Source organism: Heptranchias perlo, chromosome 20 (genome assembly GCF_035084215.1).
Source record: "Heptranchias perlo isolate sHepPer1 chromosome 20, sHepPer1.hap1, whole genome shotgun sequence".
Lineage (NCBI taxonomy): Eukaryota > Metazoa > Chordata > Chondrichthyes > Hexanchiformes > Hexanchidae > Heptranchias > Heptranchias perlo.
This window is the reverse complement of record NC_090344.1, coordinates 45,330,738-45,358,072: the sequence shown is the minus strand read 5'-3', so window position 1 is coordinate 45,358,072 and position 27,335 is coordinate 45,330,738. Positions and strand designations below refer to the sequence as shown.

The following is a 27,335-nucleotide window of genomic DNA, read 5'->3' as shown; positions in this document are numbered from 1 at the left end:
AATTCAATGTAGGCAAATGTGAGGTCATCCACTTTGGACCAAAAAAGGATAGAACAGGTACTTTCTAAATGGTAAAAAGTTAAAAACAGTGGATGTCCAAAGGGACTTTGGGGTTCAGGTTCACAGATCATTGAAGTGTCATGAACAGGTGCAGAAAATAATCAATAAGGCTAATGGAATGCTGGCCTTTATACCGAGAGGATGAGAGTACAAGGGGGCAGAAGTTATGCTGCAGCTACACAAAACCCTGGTTAGACCGCACCTGGAGTACTGTGAGCAGTTCTGGGCACCGCACCTTCGGAAGGACATATTCGCTTTGGAGGGAGTGCAGCATAGATTTACTAGAATGATACCCGGACTTCAAGGATTAAGTTACGAGGTGAGATTACACAATTTGGGGTTGTATTCTCTTGAGTTTTGAAGGTTAAGGGGTGATCTAATCAAAGTTTATAAGATATTAAGGGAAACAGATAGGGTGGATAGAGAGAAACTATTTCCGCTGGTTGGGGATTCTAGGAGTAGGGGGCACAGTCTAAAAATTAGAGCCAGACCGTTCAGGAGTGAGATTAGAAAGCACTTCTGCACACAAAGGGTGGTGGAAGTTTGGAACTCTTTTCCCCAAATGGCAACTGATGCTAGCTCAGTTGCTAACTTTAAATCTGAGATAGATAGCTTTTTGGCAACCAAAGGTATTAAGGGATATGGGCCAAAGGCTGGTATATGGAGTTAGATCACAGATCAGCCATGATCTTATCAAATGGCGGAGCGGGCTCGAGGGGCTAAATATCCTACTTCTGTTCCTATGTTCCTATGTATGCCAAATGGAATAGTGGATCAAAGGACTCCAGGGGTACAGATACACAAATCACTAAAAGTCGCGATGCAGTTTGATAAGGCCATAAAAAAGGCAAATCAAACACTGGGGTTAATTTCTGGAGGGATAGAATTGAACAGCAGAGAAGTTTTTTAAACTTGTATAGAAACTCAGTTCGACCACACTTGGAGTACTATGCACAGTTCTGGTCATATTACAGAAAAGATATAGAGGCATTTGAGAGGGTGCAAAACAGATTCACAAAGGTGAGACCAGAACTGAGAGGATATATTTATCCTGGGGCTTTTTTCTCCAGAAAAGAGAAGGCTGAGGGGTGACTTATGGAGGTCTTTCAGATAATGAAAGGGTTTGGTAAGGTAGACGTGGAGAAAATGTTTCCACTTGTGGGGGAGTCCAAAACTAGAGGTCACAAATGTAAAATAGTTGCTAATAAATCTAACAGGGAATTCAGGAGAAACTTCTTTACCCAAAGAGTGGTAAGAATGCGGAATGCGCTACCATAAGGAGTAGATTAGGCAAATAGCACAGATGCATTTAAGGGGAAGCTAGATAAACACATGAAGGAGAAAGGAACAGAAGAATTTGCTGATAGGGTTAGATGAATTCGGAAGGGAGGAGGCTCGTGTGGAGCATAAACACTGGCATAGAATAGTTGGGCCAAATGGTCTGTTTCCATGCTGTAGTTTCGATGTAACTGGATGTAACTAGGCCACTTCAGAGGGCAGTTAAGAGCCAACTACATTGGTGTGGGTCTGGCGCCACATCTAGACCAGACTGGGAAAGGACAGCAGGTTTCCTTCCCTAAAGAATATTCGTGAACCAGTTGGATTTTTACGACAATCCGACAGCCTCATGATCACTTTTACAGATACCAGCTTTTTATTTCCGATTTTTTATTAAACTGTATTCAAATTCTCAAACTGCCATGGTTGGATTTGAACTCAAATTCTCTGGATTATTAGTCCAGTTTAACCACTACACTGCTGTACCAATAGAGAGTCGTATGGTACCATCAAAATATCAGTGTCTCCAAGTGACACAAAACTAGACCAAATTGTACTTCGCTAAATTCCAATGAAATCTAGAATGTGTACCAGCAACCAGCAAAAAGGGAGAATATACAAAAAAAAACAGGGTAACAGAGAGCAGCATGGATATCTCCCTTTAAAGCATTTAAGGCAGTGGAGCAATTCTGGTGAGGATTCTGTCAAGTACTTTATTTTATATTCTTCTAAAAATGTCTTTGAAAGCACATTCTATGTTTCGAAAAAAAAAGTTTCTTCAATATGGATGTTTTTATTTGTGAATGTACAGCACAATTAAAAGAACTTTTCAATGACAATTTTAATAATATTTTAGCTGAAGAATTGTACGTCATTAAATTCTGCTTTTACTGTACACCAAGCATAACACAGTTTAGAGTCTGTTACAAGGTCTGCGCATCTGCACACTGAAACATTCAAATGACTTCATATAAACTGGAAGATTAAAGCTCATCATTGCTCATCCTGTGTTGTGCTATCTTTTTGAAATACACTCCTACTGGTGTTGTTCTATTTTTTGTATGGGAGGGAGAGTTTTATTTTTTCAGCAAGTTATCCTGCCACGTGTCATGTCATTTAAAGCACAGTTCTGCCGCACCATGAGATTTGAACTGCATTGATTTCATTGCATATTTCAGAGTAGTAGCATATCGTGTATATATTGAATGATGGGGACACTTAGATATGTTTACAAGGCAGTAAATATAATTGACTACTTTTGATTATGTCAAAAATGCAAGCTTTTAAATTCCCGTTAAAATTTACTATTCTGTCTTAGCTTAATTTTTGTGCTGAGGTGTCAGTGTTGGCGCTGACCGCAAGTGTGGTCTTTGTCATTGATGGTTCGTGGTGTTTGCACTGAGCGTTTGCCATTATTATCTGCAATTTTATCAATAAATAATCTGCAATTGACTGCTGAAAATTCTATATTAGTTACATATTATAGTACAATAAATCAGTTAACTTCCATTGATGTCATCAAATTTCATCGATCATTACTTTTTTAGTCGTATCTCGGGCACTTTTAAGAAAACACATGATCGCTGAGCCACCCGTTCCCCGTTCTTCCAAGGCGGATGGGGCTTTCTGTAATATATGCGCTGAACTATTTTCCTTGGCTTTCTCTGCTTTTGCTTTGGCTGCAGTTATAGTAATATACTTAGTGACGACTGTGATGTGATAGTTCCTTAGACCAACGAGCGCAGCTATGCAGTCATTGTACATCTCACGTAGAACAGGACTGCGGCTGAACACAATGTACTCTCGCACAGATGGACCTGAGGCAATAGCCTGGATTAGTGCCATGTGTGATGGAGGCATGTAATCCCTCATCCGGTAAAGGAATTTAGCTGTAATTCAAAATATAGCATCAAATTAGATACAAGATTGGGAACAAATGTTATCAGTGTTGATTTTGATTATATTTTTCTTAAAAGATAACAATACAGGTGAGCAGATTTTACACAATATAAGCTGCAGTCTAACAGGCAACACTTGCAAATGCTATTTTGCATGCACTGTACTCCTTTGCAATGTCAATATATCACTTTCCATCATATGAAATGGATCTGCCTTTCAGTGCACTGTATTTAATTTGATTATATGTGTTCAATTAGTATTGTGAAAACATGGTTTTATGTTTGTTCGTATGGACACAAACAAAAGAAACATTGTCCGCTACCTGAATTTGATATTGTTGCTGTGAAGGTTACTCATGATCGAGTCAAGCCTGCCTGTTGGGTAAATACCGTACTTAAGAGATTCACAGCAGTAAACCTCTATGGATAACATTTTTGAAGAAATGCCAGTTAAAATTAAAAATAGGTTCCCCGTTGACAGTAACACAGTGATAAAAGTGACAACAAAAGTAATTTTAATTCATAGTCACATAGTAACAGTTTCAGGCAGGAGAAGACTTTCAGTTCTTCTAGCACCTTCTCCACAATATTCCCTTGGTACATTTCGAATAATCCTGAGTCTCATTTCTTGACAAGAATTTGTCTAGTTCATTCATTTTATTGAACAACATTGTTTTTCAGTTGAAATCTTATAGGTGTTAGAAGTAGAATAGGCCATGAGTAGCCATGGATTACAATTTATTTATCCCCTTTTGAAGCAAACTGTACATCACTTGTTCCATCAGCTGGCTTGTGGAGGTATGTCATTTTGCTGCTTTTGATGCAGCCTCTGTGAATATGAAGTACTTACCTCAATGTGTTCCATGTGATTTTTAATTTATCTAACATATACTTTTCGTAAATTGTCCGCAGTTTTTCAATAATCTTTTTGTTTCTCTCATAAGATTACCTGGTTAAGCGGTGGGTGGGTAGCATATATGGTTGCACACATGTGCCTGAGTCTGATGGTCTTTTCCTGCCTTTGATTTCATGCATTCATGTCTACATTTATATTTGCTGTTGATTTAGGACTGCCATTTCTTGATGTCATCATGAAAAAGTTATGGCCCTGAAATTCTTGCATTAAGAGCCCAAGTGTCTTTATGAGTTCTGAGAATAAGTGCATAAATAATATTGTAGACCTTGCTTACCGCTTTCCTCGTTGTGACGTACACCCAAAAACTCATCAAAGGAGTGCAGTGTGGAGCTCTGTGCAGCACTCCCACCTGAGTACTGCCTAGGTTTGTCCCACACTCCCTCATACAGCAAGCCTTCTGGAAAGGCTGGGTTATCCTTCCATCTGCAAAAAAAAATTACATGAATCACAGCACATTTCATGTAAAGCTTCAGTGCACTCTTTTTCAGTTGGGTGAGGCACCAGCTTTTAACTCAACTACGAAGGAGGTACTTGGAGCGCAAGTAATTGAGTAAATAAGGAGAAACTGTTTCCAGTGGCAGAAGGGTCAGTAACCAGAGGACATAGAATTAAGGTTATTGGCAAAAGAACTCGAGGAGACATGCGGAAAAACATTTTTACACAGCGAGTTGTTATGATCTGGAATTGCTTGAAAGGATGGTGGAAGCAGATTCAATAGCAACTTTCAAAAGGGAATTAGATAAATACTTGAAGGGGAAAAATTTGCAGGGCTCTGGGGAAAGAGCAGGGGTGTGGGACTAATTGGATAGCTCTTCCAAAGAATCGGCACAGGTGCGATGGGCGAATGGCCTCCTTCTGTACTGTACCATTCTATGATTCTAATTTGTTCGGCTATTAACATTTTTTTAAAAATACCAGGCTTACTCCATGATATCTTTTCTCAAAGCCATGCACAGCACATTTGTGCAATGTATCCAATTTCAGGAAGAAATAATGGATTTCAGTGAAATAATGAATCCTGGTTTCCCCATCCCCCACCAAATTGTTCTGGTTTCCCCAGGCCATCAATGCCTTGCACAGCCCCCCATGAATATTACAAAACAAATGACAGTGACTTGGAAACAACTGTCTTCAGTTTTCCCTTCGACTTCTGGAACTCCGTGGTGCGGGGAATGGAAACGATATTCCCAGCACTGTAAAGTTCTGTGTTGGTTTTAAAATATACCACTCCCATGAAATTTTCTTTAAGTTTAAAAAAATATTGTTACTTCTTCATGTTGTTTCATGCATGCATACTCAGAACCAGAAAGTTAGGCTACTGCAGTTTAAAGCTGGGGGCATTGACACCTCTCTCCAGCTTCTCAGGCTCCAAGTCTCCCCCTCCACTTTCTCATACCTGATTTTACACTCCTTATAGCAGCTCATACAACAGTTAGTGTTCTTTAAAATCAAATTTCTTGCTTTCTGGGAAGTTGCCATGGCTCATGGATCTTGGACTTTTTTGGCTGTCAATTTGGGGGGCTCATTTTATAAATGGATCACCTCTTTGCAAGTATATTTTTACTGTGTTAAATGTTGCAGTAGAACATTCTGTGCACCACCAGGTGCAAGTTAGAGGAGAGAACTAATATCACACCATCCTGCTGCAGTAGTGAGCATATCTACAATTATTCCAGAAAGCAATATAATTATCATACCATCTGCTTTAAATCGTCTATATATCCACAAGACTGGCCCTACACCAGAGTTGTTACTGGAACATAAAATTTAAGACTTGCTCAAGTGACGGGGAACATTTTATTCATGAATGTACTCTTTTATTAAGTTATTAAACTGCTCGCTATATATTAGGATAAAAGAACACCTCTGATGTTCAGTTTCTCAAATAATTTAGAATCAGCATTTTGTTCTTTCTCATCTTGCATTCTAGTAGTTCTCACTAATGACAGCTTCTTGGGTAGGAAACACTAAGTTTTATGGCAAGAGGTATAGAACATAAAAGTTCAGATGTAAAGGTGACTTTATTAAAACTTTAATGAGACAAATCCAAGGAAAAGTGGAAATTCAGCAGAGTTGGCGAGCTATAAAAAGCAACAAAGGGATACAAAGAAAATAAGGGAATATGAAGAAAAACTTGCAAGGGTTATCAAAGCAAACAGAAGAAGATTTTATAAATATATTAAGAGAAAAATTGTGGTAAAAGGAATGTGGGCCCATTACAGATAGATGCAGGCGAGACTATAATGGATAATTTTCACAGTGGAGGAAGAGGACAAAATACCAGTGGTACAAGGGAACCTAAAAATAAATCAAGGGAAGGAACTTAGTGGATTTGATATAAGTAAAAAATGGTGATGGAGAAAATAATGGGACTTAAGATAGCCAATCTCCAGAACCTGATAGTTTCCATCCCAAGCTATTAAAAGAAATAGGTGAATAAATTGCAGGTGCATTTATCTTAGTTTTCCAAAGCTCTCTAGATTCACGAATTGTGCTTTTGGAGTGGATAATTACAATGTGTCTCCATTGTTTAAGAAGGGAGGGACAGAGAAATCAGGTAACTACAGACCAGTTCAACATCAATTGTGGGGAAGTTACTGGAATCTATCGGAGACAGAGTGATTGAGCACTTGGACATGCATCAGTTGATCAAAGAGAGTCAGCTTGGATTTGTGAAAGGTTGGTCATGTCTGACAAATCTAGTTGAAACTTTTGAGGTCACCAGCATTGTGGATAGGGGAGTGTTTTTGGATGTTGTCTATATGGATTTTTGAAAGTATTTCTAAGTTTCTGTACAAGAGATTATCAGCAAAAATGAGAATGCATGGATTTGGAGGTAACCTTGTGACATGGGTCAGGAATTGGATGGGAGGTAGGAGACAGAGAGTAGGTTTAAAGGGTTTGTTCTCTGATTAACGGGATGTGACAAGTGGTGTTCTCCAGGGATTTGTACTGGGGCCTCAACTTTTCACCATATATATTGATGATTTGGATGAAGGAATAGAGAGTTGTATATCCAAGTTTGCAGGTGACACTAAGTTAGAAGGCACAGTAAGTTGTGTGGACGGGAACAGGAAGTTACAAATGGGCACAGACAGACTAAGTGAGTGAGCAAAACTATGGCAGATGGAGTTCAATGTGGGGAAGTGTGAGGTCATCCACTTTGGATCCGAGAAAGACAAATCGGAATATTTTCTTAATAGTGAGAGACTAGGAACTGTAAAGGAGCAAAGGGATTTAGGTGTCCATGTACACAAATCGCTAAAAACTAGTGCACAGGTACAAAGAGTAATGAAAAAGTCTCATGCAATGTTGGCCTTTATCTCAAGGGGGTTGGAATTCAAAAGTGAGTAAGTGATGCTTCAGCTGTACAGAGCCTTGGTCATTCCCCATCTGGATACTGCATTCAGTTTTAGGCACTGCACCTCAGTAAAGATATATTGAATATATACATTAAAAGATATATATTAAGAGATATGATCGGGTTGATGCAGAGAAACTATTTCCTCCAGTGAGGGAATCCAGACTGAGAGGGCATAATCTTAAAATTCGAGCTAGGCCACTTAGGAGTGAAATCAGGAAGCACTTTTTAACACAAAGGAGAGCAGATATCTGAAACCTGCTCCCCAAAAAGGCTGTGGATGCTGGATTAACTGAAATTTTCAAAACTAAGATCAATAAGATAGATTGTTAGGTAAGGTTATCAAGGGACATGGAGCAAAGGCAGGTAAATGGATGTTAAGGTACAGATCAGCCATGATCTAATTGAATGGCGAAACAGGCTCGAGGTACTAAAGGGCCCACTCCTGTTCATACGACCTCAGCTGGAGTACTGTGTGCAGTATAGTGCTCCACATTATAGGAAGGATGTTGCGGCAATCGAGAGGGTACAGCGCTGATTGAAAAGAATGCTGCCTAATATGGAATACAAATGTGAAGAAAGAATGGGGCTTGTTTTTGTTACAACACAGGAGATGAAGCGGCAATTTGATAAAGGTGTTTGAAATTCTGTAGGGATGGGAGAGTAAAGAGATCCAAACTATTCTCAGTGATTAATAGGTTTAGAACGATAAGGCATAGATATAAGATTAAATCTTAGATATTTATGTCAAAGAGCAGGAGAAATGTTTTTACGCAGAGGGTTGTAAGACTGTGGAATGCACTACTGGAGTTCGTGATTGAAGCAGAGACCATGTCAGCATTTAAGAATAGATTAGATAGGTGGTTGATGGAAAAGGGAATAAGGGGACATGGGAACAAAGCAGGCACATGGGATTTGGACTGCTCTTTATGTAGACGATAAACACCAACATGGATAGATTGGGGTAAACAGGCTGTTTACGTGTTGTAATTTCTATGTAATTGTACATGATAGAAATCAGGCACAGTGCTTTAATAGTGAATACGTACCCAGAAAGAAAGAGCCGAACTATTCCATAAAATGTAGCAGGATCCACGTGCTCTGGGGAGATGAGACAGTTAGACAGGTTCGATATGATTAAATGGAACTTGAACTCCAGGGAACAAATTACGTCAGTTCATGGTAAAATTCACATGGCTTTAGACCGAAGTCTGGCTGTAGCCTGGCACCCAATCTGAATTAAGTCCACTGAAGTTTTGTTACAACCCAGCATTCAACCTGAGCTGATTGAAACACTGTTATTGATCTTCCAACCTTAACTGAGTCTGCAGTTTCAACTGGCAAGCTCAACTGAGCTGAAATCTGGTTACAGTCAGTACTCAGCCTGAAAAGACATCAGTGAATACTGATAACAGTCAGTCATCCAACATGAACCATACAGACTAAAACCTTGTAAGCCTGTCCCTTCCTGAACTGAGTCAGCAGTCCAGTTTCTTCTTTCCATGGAAAGGCTCAAAGGTCACACATTTCCTCCTCCACTTGATCTTTCATATCCTTCAATAGCCCTATTTGTCAGAAGTACATCCATCACCTGTTTGATCTTTGAGAGCATTTGCCTTTCCACATGTTCTAATGAAATAACAACACTGTTTAAATAGTGATGCTTCTGTTTCAGTCATTTAAAAAGCCGTGGCAGTTAGATCAGTCGGCATTGCATCTGGATGACCAAGCAATCCATTCGCATCAATGGCACAAATTGTGTCCAAACTTACCATCCATGTTCTTGAGAGATTGATTCATCTTCCTAATTGATTCCGCCATATCTTGCAAAGCATTTTTAATTGAATCGTCATCATGCTTCAATACTGCTTCGGTTGCAGTGGAAATAGCCTGGAGAGGATTTATAACATATTGTAAATTCAAACAAATAGATGTTTTTGACATCATGAAGTTCTGTTCCAATGAATGTGCATGGAGACAGTGGAGTGTGGATCACAGATCTACATTCATCGTGTCAGTCTGGCAAGAATTGAACAAAAAAGGGCTGTTCCAAGGCCATTGGTTGTATTTCCCTTTTTAAAAAAAATTGTTAATCCTGCAGCTTGCCATGCTTAGGAAAAGTGATTTTACTGGGTCCTATGTTTTATGGATGCAATGCAAATCTTTGTGAATAGTATAGTTTGATGTATGCTATGGCAGTAGCTTGTCAATGTTAATAAACTTCCAGTTCAACGTGTAATGACTCGATTACAACATTTGTTCTGCCAAAAATTGGTACTATCACAGCCATTGTTGGTGTTGGTTCTGATCTCCCTGATCTAACCTGTCAACCATTTTTGAATGGTGTGACCTTGAGCTGGAGCTATGTATTTCTTTAAAACAAAACTGCTGTTGAGAAGAGAGAAGAGAACAGTAGACTGCTCTAATGTTACCATTTACATCTTAGCTCAGGAACACCAGAACCATCACGGAAAGTATAGCTGCTGCAGTGCAACTTTTTGGCAGATCAGGAACATCTTTTAGGTTAAAAAAAATTGTGAACTTCCCTGAATTTGCTTACATTAAGCACAATTACAGCCCTTTTTCGCCAAAAATATTATCTTTCTTTTTGCAAAAAAATAATTAGAGCTATAAATCTAATGGCCCTAGCTGACATTGTACTAAGCTGCCACCATAGTTGCTTGCCTTTTCCTGGGCACCATACATTTAAGTGCAGACGAAGGCATGCTCTTTCAGTCCAGTAGTCATTTCAGTTGCCTCAGCTAAGAGAAGCTTCGGACTGAGCAAAGAGATTGGACATGATGCAATTTCAGGAAGAGAATGTCCTAAATGGACAAAGAGTCTAGACGACAAAACAAGTCACATCCAACATCCAATGCAAGGAATTTCCAGCTCTAAAAACGACCCCAATACAAACTACACCTAATGAGATCAACACTTGGCAAGAGCCAAGTCATTCTCACTTTAGGGCAGCAAAGCTTTTGTGTTTTGGTGAGGTGGGGACAGAACGTCTTTCTTCCGTGCTACTGAGCTCCTCATCTCAATGGTGCTGCTATGGAGAGACATTGAATGGAGGCCTAGCATCCCCCTATGGATGGAGAGACTATGAGGACAGTTATCCATAAGGCACTGCTACTCTCTTCCTTGAAGAACAGCCAAGGGCAGCATTGACAGAGGCTTGGGAGTAGGATACTCGTAAACCAGGCAGTGCAGGGTGCTAAGTGGGGAGATTAAGATAGGTTGGGCACGCTAACTTGATGAAGATGTATTATACCCAGTTTGGAAATAAAGCAGATGCAAACCTCAACATAACCATCCATAAGATTTGGTCAGTAAACATTTTATTTTGCATTGTCAGCAATTTGAAGGCCAGTGTGTATCTCGTCAGAAAATAATTGCTGGATAACTAACCTGAACATAATAAATCACAGTAGATTTTAGACAGCTATAGGAATATCAATAAAATCGGGACAATGCTCTTGGGCCATGCATCATACTTCTACTACTTCAAACTTATAACATGTTTTATCTTTTCATGGATGTTTCTGCATGTACCTTGATGCCTTGTACTGCTGCCAATTCCACCTCTAATGTCACCAGGAAGAATCCCTTCAAACTGTCCCCTCCAGGCAGTGCAAAGATAGTGTCCAAATTTCTGAAAGAAATGTATTACCATCTAGTGGCCACACAAAGTACCAGCGTAAAAAAAATGAATGTCAATCTTTTCTCTGCCACAATTTTTTCAACTATCATCCATATAATTTAACATACTTAGATGTACAAGTCTTTTCCCTGCAGTCTTAATTTGTTAAATTTGTTGGACACCTTTAAAAGTGGAGCCTCAACACTGAGCACCATTGGGATGAAACTTGTTTGAAGAGTTTATTTGTACAATTTTCCAACAGCAAAAATCACAATAGCATTTAACATAGGGGCACCTACATACAAGAATATCTCAGAGCACTTAATACAAGAGGAGAAGAAGATGCTGAATATAAGTCAGGAAACATTAAAATAAAGAATGATAAACTGCAAATCCTGGAAATCTGAATTTAAAACAGAAGATACGTAGCAGGTTAGTTTGCATTTGTCGAGAGAAAACACAGGTTACGATGTTTTGGGTGTGTACCCTTCCTTAGAACAATTTCAGGAAAAATGAACGAGATGGGAGGAGAAATCAAAGCAATAGGCATTTAAAGAAGCAATTGGGGAGATGCAGGAAAGCAAGGTAGTTTTCGGAAGGAGTTCTAAAAAGGGTGGGCATAGTGACTGACAGATCCACTTCCAAAAGTGAGCAGTAACCTTGAGTGGGAGAAGTGTGGTACTCTATAGCTGGACAGATAAGGTGTGGGCTGGGACATTTCGTGAGGAAAACAATGATTAGATAACGTGCAGCAAGACTGTAGATTTCAAAGTCGATGCACAAGGGAATATTTTCAGTGACAGACACCCCACAAAGAGGATTGAGAAATATTATCTTCAAAAATAGTAGTCTGATGTTCAAGCTTTTTTGGGTAATCTCTCATACCTGCCAAAATGACAGGTGTCAGTACTGGGGACTTACTCACTTTTAGCATCCAATATCAACATCAGGGACCCCCAGATTGGACACAGGAGGGTTGGAGGCTCCTTCTAAACATCAACAACGTGCATTAACCTCAATCTTAGAAAAATACCCACCAAGGTATCCAGCATGAACTTTTTCATTTTCCGCAGGATCCATCCTTACAGTCATTCTCCACGGGATTACTGATTCATGCTGTTGTTATACTTACCTCTGCAGCATGGACCCCCAAAAAAAGTTTAACAGTCTTAACGTGCTTCAGTTGAGTTCTCCAAACTGGCTGCACACCCTGAATGCTCGGACTCCCTCTGAAATTCACAGCATGTGCATGCTGAACATCATATGTCCCCAGCTTTATCAGGAACAAGTGCAACCAGTCTGTATAACCAGAATAATCAGGTTTGCATACAGTTTACATTCCTACTAGCACATCTTCTGTCAGACTGAGGAATCAGACTCATGCCCACTGTAGGCAAGTATAAATAACAGCAATTATATGACACTCACTGTTAGCTCCAAGTGTTGCAATGAAGCCAACATGATGCAAATCTATTGCATCACTGTGGCCACATTTCACCCTGATACCAGAGTTAAGTATCATTCTACAGTGACTTTAATGGGACACTAAAAAACAAGTATAATGTTGATTGTTCCAAATTGTGCATAGATTTGCCAATGAACTTGTGCCAGTTGGAAGTGAATTGAGATTGCTCAAACTCATTTCATGTCGGACCCTTACAAGCCAGTAGGGAGAGGAGGCTTTAATTCTTTTCATCTGGTTTGCAGTTGAATGGATCATAGGGTAAAATCAGCCGAGAACTGCATCACCTTCCAAAAATAATGCATCAAATACCACAATGAACTTGCAACAGAGGACAAGCACAAATCCAGGATTATCTGAATTTGGATTAATCAACAGAGGCAAACTTAGTGAGATCAAGGTGTGTTTCCTCCCTACACCTATACACGTAAGCTTATGCACACATACAAATGCAATGAAATTGGAAAGTTACCATTAAAAATTTGAGAAAGCATAGAATGAGAAAAGGCTATTTGGCCCATCATGCCCTCTTTCACAGTCTACTGGTCACAGACTTGACTCCATCCATTTAATCTCTAAAGAGAAAGTTCTGCAAATTTCTCTCTGAGCCCAAAGCTAGTGGAGTAAAAATCAACATTTCAAGATAACCAAACTGTTTATATATCTTTATTATGTTTGCATCTCAGCATTTTAAGGACCCAGATCAGTTTCTCCCTCACCCTTTCATTATTTAATGCAAAGAAATTGTGAATTTGTTTTTATTGAACTGCAGGAAAAGAAAGAAGGTTGGGTCTAGCTCAGATTTAATGGGAGGCCAGTCATTCTCTCATCACACTGTTTCCATACATCTTGTCCCCATTTGAAAGGCAGCATTTATAAGGGAAAAAGAACAACAAATAGTCCTAATACTTACCTCAGCTCCATCGTTCTGGAAAGATTCACCAAAGATTTATGCGAAAGGAATAAAAAAAAGTTAGCATTTTGTACAGTTTTGCATTAAAAAGCAAAAATATCAGCCATCTTACTATACAATGATTTTTTTTTTAACATGAAAGGTGAGACATTTAATATGAAAGGGGAGACATGGGTTTGTGACCACAATTCATTCAAACTCCCTGATCAAGCAGGGAGTGGAGGCTAGGCACCAGGGGAAGGTACGGCGTGGAGTGGCTTTACCACACATCATGCCATAAATTATTTATTTTAATATGAATTTTAGCAAAGCCAATGCATTGGGGTGGAGCTGTGGCAACTAGGGTTTCCTTGGTGCATTGTCTCATGATCCTGTGGATAGGACAAATGTGCAATACTGGATAGGGATTGATATGTGCAAATTGTCTATGGTTGTCACAGTTATTGAAGGGGGTGCTAAGCCAGACAAATATTCTAACAGGCTTTGTTTCAGGTCTGAACTGAAACAGGCCACTCAGGTGGTGAGAAGGGTTGTTTTCCATTTTCAATGCACTCAGGTGCTAGAAATAATTGATATGTTGACAAAGGATTTGGGAATTACTCAAAGACATTTGCTTATTGTGAAGAACCTGCTTATGATCTGAGATGCATTAAGCTCCTGGGTCAGGTATGTTTACTGTAGCCTTTCACCATTTCATCGTTTACATGTTTCAACAGTTTAGCTTCACGTCACAGTCATGAGATCATAGAATCATAGAAAATTTATGGCACAGAAGGAGGCCATTCAGTCCATCGTGTCCACGCCGACTGAGAAAGGAGCCACCCAGCCTAATCCCACTTTCCCGCATTTGGTCCGTAGCCCTGCAGGGCACGGCTCTTCAGGTGCACATCCAGGTATTTTTTAAATGAGTTGAGGGTTTCTGCCTCTACCACCCTCTCAAGCAGTGAGTTCCAGACCCCCATCACCCCCTGGGTGAAAATTTTTTTCCTCATTTCCGCTCTAATCCTTCTATCAATCACTTTAAATCTATGCCCCCTGGTTATGGAACTAGGTCCTTCCTATCCACTCTATCTAGGCCCCTCATAATTTTGTACACCTCAATCAAATCACCCCTCAGCCTCCTCTGTTCCAAGGAAAACAACCCCAGCCTATCCAATCTGTCATCATAGCTAATCGAGATGGAGAACTTCAACGAAGGTAAGCGTCTGTGTTACTTTCATCCAGATCTTATTAAAGAGCTCAGAATTCAAATACTTTGCCTTATCGAATTTTGATACTGGTAAGTTTTTCAGTCACACTATGGAACAACTTGTTGTGATAACTCTTTCTTGGTCGTTAGGGCAAGTTTTGTATTCCCATAAATGTTGGGGGTTTTTTGCTATAGTATGAAATTTGATTTTTGTTTTGGTTGAGTTGAATGTTAAAAATTTAGAACAGTGAGTAATTTTATTTGCGTCTTCATCACGTCACTGCACAAATGTGGTAAAGTGCCTTGCAAGATGTAGCTCAGCGGTGGGTAAGTGCAGTGGTTGGGTGATATTGAGCCGTTCAGACCAAGGAGATCACAGATTCATTCTCTGTTAATGTTGTTAGTTGATCTCAGATGGAGCAGCTTGAAAAAGAAAAAAAAATCTGAAGCATTTCTGTTCCTGCCCTACTTGCACGGCGCAAACGTAGACACCAGATGGTGGGTCCCGTGACTGAATGGCCTGCCAGTATTCATTTACAAGGCTCAGACATGATGAATGGTCAATTTCCTGAGTTATCGAATGCCCACCAGCACGTAAGGAGTCATATCCCAGCAGGTGTCATCTTCAGACATTGAAAAGTAAAGGGGGAAAGTCAGAGAAGAAACTGAAGTCTCTTGCAAGAAGCTTGACCAATTCACAACACCCACTGGGGGAAAAAAACACCATCACAACAAAAATTATGTCTCCACACCTTTGATGCTTCTGTATCAAATAAAAGACAAATCCATTGTTCTCTCTTTATAGTTCTTACCGATTGGGATCCTTTTTCTTCCAGTTTGCTAAAACACAGTCTGCGTGAACTAAGATAGGTGGGAGTCCAAGGATTTTGGATACTTCACAGTATGGCACTGCAAGGCTCTTGGGCAGCACCTAGTATTGAAAATACCAAGCAAAAAAAAAATCAGTCCTTTATTACCAGCCATGTCGCCTTTAACTGCCTAGATCACACACTCTGGAATACCCTCACTAAACTTCTGCACCTCTCCACTCGCCATTCGTAAAATAGAAATAACCGATGAAAAAAATAAAATGGAAGAGAGTAAAAAACCTGTCGGTGAGAAAAGCATGCATTCATACGAATTTTGCTTCTCCCAGTTTTCTCATTTCCCTACTTCCAGACAACTGCTGTAATTAAAAAGAAGCAAAACCCGAAGAAGGTTCACAAGGTTGAGCCACACATCTGAAAGGTTGTGAAATTGTTTTCACTGCCAGATATATCCTTGAACTGACTTTCAATTAAGTGTCATAACACGAGAGTCAAGCGTTCAAACCTTTGTATTGTTGTGTTCTCCCTCCTGCCACACATAGCCCATTGTAATAAAGCTGAGTGCCGTGTGTGCCAATCGAAGCTGTTTATGCCCAATTAGGAAATGTGTGCTCAGAAGCTGCATCTATTAAACCAAAGAGAGGAGAGATATATGATTTTGTTTTAATTCAACAGTCGTATTGTAATTCACCCCACCCCATCTTATAGTATATTTTAGTCTCATTCCCCCTCCTATTGCCAGTTTTTGCCATGCTCTCTTGAGGGCAATGACCCATATTGTATTTGGTTCCACCGACAGTGGCAACCCTCCAGTACCCCACTTAAGTGTGATCCTGAACACCGACTGTCAACAGGCAATTGAATGTGATGGGGATCTCAGCTGAGGTTGATTCTGTCATCACTTTAATGTTCATGCATGATCACTTAGCAGCAGGATTTACTGGATAAGGATCAGGACTGAAATCCAAGCTAATTTTGCCCATCCTTGGGTACTTGCAACATCCCCAAATACCATCCCAGACCAGTGGGTCACAAGTCTAATTCCCAGTCTGTATTGACTTAGCTGATGGCAGAAGAGGTGGCCATATGGGCAGTATATTTAGTCCTGAGCGCTTCTGGGCTAGGGAAAGGAAAATCAGCCATGGCTCCTGCTCCTGGTCCTTATAGAATAACAAGTGTGAATGTTGGATCAAGACAGGAATTCTCAATTGTGATGTTTCCAGAATAGAATAGCCTGCTAACCCTCACTGTCTGGTCACCCATGAAGATTAGTCATTTGGACAAGGTACCAGAAGGCATCGAGACCTGTTGAACTGAAACTCTGCAGGAGTCCACTCTTTCCAGTAGTGGAAGAAAGGAAAAAAGGAAGACAATTGGTTAAAAAAACAACTTTCGAAAAAAACATGGAAATGGGCCCCAGTCGAAGGAACTTTTACTGTTCAAAAAATGCAGCTACTTCCAGTTCACCAGGTTAATCTACTGGGAGAAGGCCTGGACCCACCCAAAATAAATCCATCCCGTGCTGAGAACAACATGCCTTGTTACTTGACACTTGAATGGATGTAATCTTGTCTAAAAATGACTCGCTTCACCTCCAGTCCATAGGTCAGAAAGTTCGCTGTTGATTCCGACACAAACATGGCACTCATCACAGAGATAAGAGAAACAAGATTAATTGTGATAAGAAATTCCATGCATCAGCAGCATTTCAAGTTTTTGAACAGTCTCTCTTTTTAAAATTAACTTGGTTTCACTTCTACATATCCCTTTTCTGGTGTCTGCAAACTCAAATGTCGTAAAACAACCGACTTCTGTGGGCAGGAGGGCAAGTACTTTCAATGCAAAATATCTCCCTTCACATCTTGAACAATGGGTAAAAATACATTTTTCATTTAAATCCATACTCTCTTCCTGCATTTAGATTTGATATTTCAGATCAGGGAAATGGTGGAGCTCTTAATTTGTATTTGAGTTGTATGCCATAATTAAAACACAAAAACTTCAGTGACATCTAGACCACATGTCAAGAAATCTTTTTTAAAAATACCATTGTTAGAAAGGACTTTGTAAAGTTGCATTGATTGTCTCTAATTTGTTTTGCAAATTTAGATTCTCTTCTAAATTGGATAATGCCCAGTAGGATTTGCATTATTTTTCTTAAATTTCCTTTTCCAACTTGCCCTTCTAGAAAGGGCAACATTACTGAATATAGCTCGATTAATCCTGAAAAAAACTTGAATAAAAACAGTTATGAAACACGTTGAAAATTCTTCTGTTGCAGCATGAAAGTTTAATTGAAATGCTGAACCCTTAGTCAAATTTCCATCATTGTATTTACACATGAAATTTTACACATGAAAGAAAGCTGGTCCATTGATGCTGAACTAAATGTTCCCACTTAATAGTAATCAGGTTTACGGTGAAAATAAACATCGCTTAATATATTTAATCAAGTTCTCAATCAGTCTCATAATCTTTGGTGTCAGAACTCATCATGAATCTCGGTGCTGGAAAAAGGAAAGCTTGATTTTTTTGCACACGAGGGGTTGGGAGGGTGGGGGAAGGAGATTTCCTCTGTGAGCTAATTAAGGTTAAAGAGTAGCGATTTTGCCACTCCTAGCTGCAGAGAAAATCTTCCCCAGTTTGAGCATCAAGCAGTTCCACGATGAGTCTGCTGTTAGGTAAAACACTACATGCATTTGTCAAACAATGTGCCTTCACATCACCTCAAAAGAACAACCTGTACCTGTGTGGTATTTCCATTGTCAAAATAGTTTTCTTTATGGTCTTTTTGAGTGGCACAAGCACAAGGAACTGTTTCAACTCATTTCACACAGGACCTTTATACCCAACAGAAAGAGAGGGGAATTTCATTTAGACAATCTAGGTTCCAATGTACCAACCATCATACCACCAGTAGCTTTCCTTGTCCCTCGCCCACCGCTCCTTAGATTGATCTTCACCCCCTGGATTTATACTCTGCCCATAAGGAACACGTTTTGGGGCCGTTTTTAATTTTCATTCTATGTACACTTGAGCTATGAAAATCGGTCAGCATTTTATCTGAAGAGAACATTTTGAGCTGTATGGTAATGGGGTGAAGTACTGGTGGTTATAGATCTGCTACTGGTGGTTATAATTCTGCCTCGAGAGAAATTAGAGGTGATGATTTAAACTTCACACAAGAAGCACATTTGGCTTAAGTACTATTTGTTTCGATTTTATTTTCGTACGTATTTGCTAAATAAGCCAAATGTCAATCTCGTTCATGCGTTAAAAGAAATATAAATGAAGAACCTACATTATTCACTTCACGACGAAGTTTATGATGTTCAATCAGATGGGTTAAATTGTTTGCGATATCCATCCAAGGTCGGTAGTATTTCGGGAGGTCAGACTGGTAAGAAGAATGTAATTATTCACCAAGTGAACATGATGTAAATTTTGCAGAACTTTGGGCAAAAATATACTTGTGTGGTGCCAAGCAAAGCTAGAAGTTTTTCTAATTAATTTTATCCCTCAGTTCCCACTCTGCCACAAGCCTGAGTTAAGACAATGAACATGTAAGTTCACTAATGTTATGAAATTACTGACGCTCTTGTATTTGAGCAATAATGTTTACTGAAATGCTGATAAAGGTCCACTTGGCTTCCAGGCAAAATGTAAGCTTCCCCACCTGATCACTTACATTTCTGACTGGCCCAATAAATCTAGTTTCAAGAAAATAAGATTTTTTTTTAGTTGAGTTGTTTACATGGGAAAACTTGTCAATGTTTGTTAGGTGAAGTGTGTCGTACACCTGATTTCTTCAGAAACTGTAACTTCCAACTGTACCTACTACAGTGGGGGGAAAAAGATCATACTCAAAGATGCATTACACATAAAATACTAAATAATTATGAGTTGCCTCAAAATATTTTTCAGAGCCCTAAATATGTAGGATTCGTGTGAATAAAAAATAAATAAAACAGCAGTATTACTATTTTAGCAAGTTTTCAAGCACCTGGAGTTCTCACAACAGCTCATTTTGAAACCCCAACTGAAGAGCACAATATTGGCTGTCGTACAGGTGTAGGTTCAGCCAAAGCTTTTGCAATTTTTAATTTAAAAAATGGCACAGATAAAACCAATGACAAAACATTTGTAGCACACAGATCAAGTGACTGTGACGCCTTTGATTTGAAACCGTAGAAACTGTCTTGAAAGATACTTCACCAGTTGATATTTCAGCAACAATGAAAGACAAAGTTCCCAATATGTTCGGTTTTCCATGACAGTGATCGTTGATTCTCAACGTGATCCACCTGCCTCTTAATTCAGCTGCAGATTAATACAGTGGGTGGGAAGTAAAAATCTTATTTGGAAGCATGTAAGAGAAAAGTGTCCTCAACTTTACTTCGAGTCATGATCGTTAAATCTCTCAGTGAAAAGCCTGCAGATATTAATTTTTAAAACGTGCTTGTTTCCATTGCATACTGAAAGACTGATAAAGTTAACCAACAAATGGAAGTAGGAAACGAAATTTCAATTCGATATTTGTTACCAGTAGAAAAACAAATACGTACCAATGGATCTGGCAAAACAAACCCACACTCTTTGGAAACATGAAATTCTTCCAGATTTATGTAATTCGCCTCCTTTTCTCCTTTGTTCATTGCTTGATTGGAAATATTGAAACTTTTGGAGTTAAAAATACTTATCCACCAATGCTCAAATATTTCAATTGCAAGTCTTGTTTTCAAATCTATTTTAACCGCAGGCAGAGCTGTCTGCAGGGAGACGGTGTAAAACACAAAACACAGTGGGCCGAACGTTGGACTTTACTCTAGGTCTAGAGCTGGTTGGTTTGGACAGCCTTTTGAATGGCCATTGTGTAACTCATTTCATTGGCAATCTCCAAGCTTTCTGAAATGACTGGCTAAAATGAAAAATTTACCGAGTGCTTCAGGGGCGGTATCAGGGACAGGCAAATGACGCTTACTCTTTCAGGAGATAGATTAAATCAAACTGTTCACAAGATAAGAAAAGAGAGATAAAGTCAATTGCATCTAACAGAAGGGACACAAGATACATGTCCATTGTTACTTGTGGTTTGTCTACATCATTAAATAGATGGGACCATATTTTCCTCTGTCTGTTAATTTTCGGGGAAAAAACAGACATGAGCAAACAGGTGAGTAAGACTAGGAAGAGAGCAGTAGCTTGTTTTCTATCACTGGTTTTAATTCTTTGCAAAAATGTCAATAGGAAAATGAGTAATAGATATTGCTTTTTGAAGAGAGTTGCTTTAAGATAGAATAGGACAGATGTTATCACACGTTCAGTCTTCTGCACTACAAGGGCCCACATTTCCTGAAGAATACACCTTGAGACAGTAAAACTTCTTTCCCCCATGTGAAGAAAGAATGACCCACTCCACAACACGATGTGAATGGTCCACCTTTTTTGACACCGGCAAAGTTCGTATCACAGCAGATACCATGGGCTCAATTTTAAAATCAAATTGCGGGTGCATTGGGGGCGGGGAGTGGGGGCTGAGAGAATGGCAAAACTCCCGAGCGGGTTTGGAAGTCAGCTCCAACCCGCCGACTTCCGGGGTTGCCACAGATTCACCTGCAGTTAAAGCCGGCGGTATGATATTTAAAGAACCAAATGTACCTCATTGAGGTAGTTAAGGCACTTTATTTCTGACATAGTAGATAGTTAAAACGATTTTAAACTTACCTGGGCAGCTTTCCCATGACTTCCGATTCATGCCTGGTGAAACCAGACCTAAAGGGCCGGATCAGGCAAAAATAAACAAAATAAATTAAATAAAAAACCATTGCACAAAGTTAAAAAAACAAAATAAACCTACCTTTCCACCCTGCTCCGATGTCCAATGTCTCCCTCTTCGACGTCCCTCTCAGCCCCCGATGTCTCCATCTCCAATGTCCCTGTCCCCCCACCGATGTTGCTCTCCAATACCCACTCTCCCCCCCTGATGTTCCTCTCAGATATTCCCCCTCCCCCCGATCTTCCCCTTTCCCCTCCTCGATCTTCCCCTTTCCCCTCCTCGATCTTCCCCTTTCCCCTCCTCGATCTTCCCCTTTCCCCTCCTCGATCTTCCCCTTTCCCCTCCTCGATCTTCCCCTTTCCCCTCCTCGATCTTCCCCTTTCCCCTCCTCGATCTTCCCCTCTCCCCCCGATCTTCCCCTCTCCCCCCGATCTTCCCCTCTTCCCCCCCCTGATCTTCCCCACTCCTTCCCCCCATCTTCAGCGCCCTCCACTCTCTGTTCCAGCGCCGGATGACGTCTCTCTCTCTCTGTCTTTCTCTTTCTCTCCCCTCGCCTCCCCCCCCCCCCCCGCCCCCACCTCGGCATAACAGCTCCTGTCGGCAGCCAGCCTGTAATCAACCCGCCACCATTTTAAAATTGAGCCCCATTTGTTTTATTAGATTGTCTTGCGCACAAAAAAAAGTTTCTGGGTGAATGTGATTTGTGACACAGTAACCTTTTTGTGTTGCTGATAATGCTATTTTGCACACTCATGTTTACATACTTGGAAAAAATATTTTGTAGGTCACTTCAGGATGTGACAATAAGTCCTCTCTCTGTTTTCCCCCTCCCCATAATAAATACTAAAAGCCAAGTGTGATATTCAAACAGGAATGACTTTGTTTTAACAGCAAATACATACAAAGATATAAACTGGCTTCAAGAACCACCCTTAGTTGCATTTGACAGTGTTTGTTTTCAGGAGCTGCACAGCATGTTCTGGAGGTGAAGCAGTTATAGTTACTGAAGCCTCTCAGCTGTTTCCTTGTATTGAACTCTGCAATCTACTATTGTTTCACATCATAAAGGAAGGCGACACATCTGTTGTCCAGATTTCCTATTGTGGCGCCTTTCTCGTACTGTCCCCTTTTTCCAAAAATAGCTTCGATGATGATTGTGCACTGCCGTCCGTGGACGGTATTGGCTAAGTTTTGTTAGGGACTGTTATTAAGAGGAAAAGCAATTGGAAAGCTTAAAGTATTATAAATTCTGCCATTTATGAGATTTATACCCACACTAATAAGTTTCCACACCAGTCCACATTTTAAAAAAATCAGTTAATATGTGTATACATAAAGTTAAAATAAATCTCACCTAAAATTTTAATGAGCAAAAGTCACATTGGATAAGTTTCAAATGCAGCATATAACATCATGTCCACTTCTCCCATTTTATTTTTAGTAAAGCTTTTATATACTTTTCTTTAAAATGCGCTAGATGTGATTGGCAATGTGCTCACATTAGATCATGAATTATAAAATTGCACTCAATATTGTAGCTTTCAAGACATTTTACCAACTGATTTACCATTGTATTTTAAGGTTCATCATTCCTGAACTCAATAATCAGATCTTCCAAAACTGCAAAATTACATTCCGCGACAATGTGTCTTGCTCTTTGAATCAACACAGACTGTAGTCTGTAGGAGTTAGCACCTTCAGGAGAAGAGAGTGGAAAATGAAGAAGAAAAATAAATCAATGGAAAAGTACTATTTGGAGGAATTGGAAGTTAGCACAGTATACTTTCACTTCCGAGATTTCAATTTGAATCCAGTGCAGATGAATAGAAGGTGAAAGCTACCTCTTTCTGGCCTGCAAAAGTCCTGTGCAATTACTTAAGTCAGTCACCACCAAGTTACTGATGAGTGTGAGCCTACAGTACAAAACTGCCCTCAATTTAGTACTGCATTCATAGCTTCACTTAGAAAGGCTATGAGATTGGATGTGTGGGAAATAGAAATAGCGACAACATTGAGATGTGATTCACTTCTGAGGCTGACAATAACTTGATTCGTCTACATTACAATTATCTCGTCAGCTTCACTTGTGAAGATAATTATCATATCTCAATTCTTGCCCCCAATCCCAAAGGGACAAAATTGATTCAGATTGAAGCCTTTCAACCTATTTGATTTCATCCTTCCAGAATACCAACCCTATCTATTACAGTATTTATACATTTCTTAAATGAGCCCAGTGTCCTGGATTCAATTATCCTTCGTGGCAACCCAATCCTGCTATCTCTCCAAAACTTGGATCTGTACTCTCACCTTATTATATATTTGGTGTATTTATCACACTTGTGTGGACCGGGAATGATGAAGCCATTTTTTGTATGTGAGCTGCCTCACAGTTGGCTTTATTTTGTTTCCCGATTGTTTGTCTTGACTTTTCAACTCAACATGCACACAACCTTGACAACACCATGGGGGGAAAATTGGAGAGGGCCTATTTTTGGGCAGGAGTAGTACGATCTGCTATTACCCCACGCCCAATGGTCCCTGCGCAGGCAGGACGAGATTTTTGTCAGGCCTGAGGACTTACCTGCAATCTGCATTGGAAATCAGCGTTGAACGAGAATTCCATGCAATTCGCACTTTCCACCTGCAGGGGGAGCTCCAATCTCTTAAAGGCAGGCTGTCTGTTAGAAATCTCTTAAAGGTAGCGGGTACCTGTTATTTGCTGAATATAACAGCCTGCTGTCTGCACTGAGTCTGAATGGACATTAGACATCGCACACGTAAAGCACAGATGCAGTCCCATCCCTATTTTTACACACTGATGAGTTATGATTGAATAAAGGTTGCGCACCACTAAATCCCACATCCTCCAATCTGCATGCCAGACCTCACCAATCTGCCGATCTGAGTCCGTGCACCAAGGTTCTCTGCTGATGCACCAGAGGCCTTGTGCAAGAGGTGGACAGAAGGAGGGACATCCGCAGGGGGGTGGGGGAACAAGAGGCCCTCCAGACATACACCCAAAATGCAGTGGGAGGCAGTGGGGGATGAAGTCAATTCCAGGCACACAGTATCATGAACATGGATGCAGAACAGGAAGAAGTTCAATGCTTTGACATGAGTGGTCAAGGTAAGTGAGGTCAACTGTCAAGTGGCATCTCCTACCAACTGCACCACAAGCCGCATCCACTCCTCCACGCACTAAACCCCACAACACCCACCTACCAACAATCTCTTTCCATCAGTACTCAACTCTTCCAATCAGATGCTTCCTCTCACCCTCACACATTACCGCTGTTGCAAGCCGCCAACCCACAACTCACAGGCCACACACACTGGCAGCTATTCATACATGACAGGCACATCGCCCAGACACACGTCCTGCTTTCTTGCAGGAGAAGATAGTGCATATCAGGAGGCAGCAAGTGGCAGTGGCATTCAGCCCCTCAAGCCTGTTCTGCCATTCAATGAGATCGTGGTGGACCTGTGACCTAACTCCATATCCCCATATCCGTTAATACCCTTGGTTCACAGAAATCTGTCAAACTCAGATTTAGAATTCACAATTGAGCTAGCATCAACTGCCGTTTGCAGAAGAGCTTCCCAAACCTCTCCCAACCTTTGCATAAAGAAGCATTTCCTAAATTCACTCCTGCATGTCCTGGCTCTAAATGCTCGGCTATACTCCCTAGTCCAAAAATTCAAGTATAGGAGACCTCCAAAAACAGTTACAAATGTCTCGGCAGCCAGAAGCAATAATCCAGCCACTAACCTGTAAATCCTGCATGGCCCCTTTTAATAGCGCCGGTGGGGGGGTCCTTTTTTTTAATTTATCCGTTCATGGGATGTGGGCGTCGCTGGCGAGGCCGGCATTTATTGCCCATCCCTAATTGCCCTTCAGAAGGTGGTGGTGAGCCGCCTTCTTGAACCGCTGCAGTCCGTGTGGTGACTGTTCTCCCACAGTGCTGTTAGGAAGGGAGTTCCAGGATTTTGACCCAGCGACGATGAAGGAACGGCGATATATTTCCAAGTCGGGATGGTGTGTGACTTGGAGGGGAACGTGCAGGTGGTGTTGTTCCCATGTGCCTGCTGCCTTTGTCCTTCTAGGTGGTAGAGGTCGCGGGTTTGGGAGGTGCTGTCGAAGAAGCCTTGGCGAGTTGCTGCAGTGCATCCTGTGGATGGTACACACTGCAGCCACTGTGCGCCGGTGGTGAAGGGAGTGAATGTTTAGGGTGGTGGATGGGGTGCCAATCAAGCGGGCTGCTTTATCTTGGATGGTGTCGAGCTTCTTGAGTGTTGTTGGAGCTGCACTCATCCAAGCAAGTGGAGAGTATTCAATCACACTCCTGACTTGTGCCTTGTCGATGGTGGAAAGGCTTTGGGGAGTCAGGAGGTGAGTCACTCGCCGCAGAATACCCAGCCTCTGACCTGCTCTCGTAGCCACAGTATTTATATGGCTGGTCCAGTTAAGTTTCTGGTCAATGGTGACCCCCATGATGCTGATGGTGGGGGATTCTGCGATGGAAATGCCGTTGAATGTCAAGGGGAGGTGGTGAGACTCTCTCCTGTTGGAGATGGTCATTGCCTGGCACTTACCTGGTGCGAATGTTACTTGCCACTTATGAGCCCAAGCCTGGATGTTGTCCAGGTCTTGCTGCATGCGGGCTCGGACTGCTTCATTATTTGAGGGGTTGCGAATGGAACTGAACACTGTGCAGTCATCAGCGAACATCCCCATTTCTGACCTTATGATGGAGGGAAGGTCATTGATGAAGCAGCTGAAGATGGTTGGGCCTAGGACACTGCCCTGAGGAACTCCTGCAGCAATGTCCTGGGGCTGAGATGATTGGCCTCCTACAACCACTACCATCTTCCTTTGTGCTCGGTATGACTCCAGCCACTGGAGAGTTTTCCCCCCGATTCCCATTGACTTCAATTTTACAAGGGCTCCTTGGTGCCACACTCGGTCAAATGCTGCCTTGATGTCAAGGGCAGTCACTCTCACCTCACCTCTGGAATTCAGCTCTTTTGTCCATGTTTGGACCAAGGCTGTAATGAGGTCTGGAGCCGAGTGGTCCTGGTGGAACCCAAACTGAGCATCGGTGAGCAGGTTATTGGTGAGTAAGTGCCACTTGATAGCACTGTCGACGACACCTTCCATCACTTTGCGGATGATTGAGAGTAGACTGATGGGGCGGTAATTGGATTTGGATTTGTCCTGCTTTTTGTGGACAGGACATACCTGGGCAATTTTCCACATTGTCGGGTCGATGCCAGGGTTGTAGCTGTACTGGAACAGCTTGGCTAAAGGCGCAGCTAGTTCTGGAGCACAAGTCTTCAGCACTCAAAGACACGTTCAGATGGTCGGGGTTAAGACTGCGCGTTGAGTTGAGCATTAAGACCCAAAATGGTGTCAATCACTTTAAATCAGCGTGGTACACTGAAGCTATTTTCTCCCTACTTTACATGATTCCAGCGTTCGTTTTCTGCTGGAAACGTGCGTGCGCATCTAAGACACCATCTTGAACATCAGAGAGGCTGTGTAGCACCAAAACAACGGACGTTACACGGCTCAATTTAGCGCCCCATAAGTTTGATAAACCAGTCTTTATTCAAACAACTTTTGTGCCACAGTTATTATTCTTACACATTGATACTTAGAATCATGGAAAGTTACGGCACAGGAGGCCATTCGGCCCATCATGTCTGTGCTGGCCGAAAAAGAGCTATCCAGCTTAATCCTAACTGCAGTTGGGAGAAAAACACTACAATTTCTTGGTTTCCTTTGCAGTCTTTCCTATCTTAATCTTGGAACTCTTAACCTCTGTACCAACCGATCTCCCGTGGCATTGTTTATAATACTTCAGAGGAGCCACTGTTTTATAAGAACATTCTACACAGAGCATCTGAATTCCTTGCTGCCAAGTTAGTAACAACTGCTCCATAAACTCAAAACAAATGTCTCCCCCCCCCCCCCACCCCCCCATTTAATTTTTTTTCTTTTTTCAGTTC

At 41.0% G+C, this 27,335-nt stretch overlaps 1 protein-coding gene across 1 annotated transcript; it reads right to left on the bottom strand.

Moving 5' to 3' along the window:
* Positions 1-2,111: 2,111 nt before the first annotated feature.
* Positions 2,112-20,309, bottom strand: ido1 (indoleamine 2,3-dioxygenase 1). The gene is made up of 10 exons (XM_068001624.1): positions 20,113-20,309; positions 18,849-18,944; positions 16,053-16,172; positions 15,533-15,651; positions 13,532-13,546; positions 11,069-11,168; positions 9,286-9,403; positions 8,563-8,614; positions 4,427-4,575; positions 2,112-3,227 (listed from the first exon to the last, which is right to left on the bottom strand). The coding sequence occupies exons 1-10, from the start codon at positions 20,200-20,202 to the stop codon at positions 2,857-2,859; spliced, it is 1,230 nt and encodes a 409-aa protein (XP_067857725.1). The 5' UTR covers positions 20,203-20,309; the 3' UTR covers positions 2,112-2,856.
* Positions 20,310-27,335: the final 7,026 nt, after the last annotated feature.

Coding starts and splice junctions, on each gene's coding strand:
- ido1 (XM_068001624.1), bottom strand. CDS start 20,202: ATGAACAAAGGAGAAAAGGAGGCGAATTACATAAATCTGGAAGAATTT. Junction 9,404..11,068: donor CAGCAGTACAAGGCATCAAG/GTACATGCAGAA, acceptor AATCCTCTCCAG/GCTATTTCCACTGCAACCGA. Junction 4,576..8,562: donor GTTCGGCTCTTTCTTTCTGG/GTACGTATTCAC, acceptor TTTTTTTTGCAG/ATGGAAGGATAACCCAGCCT.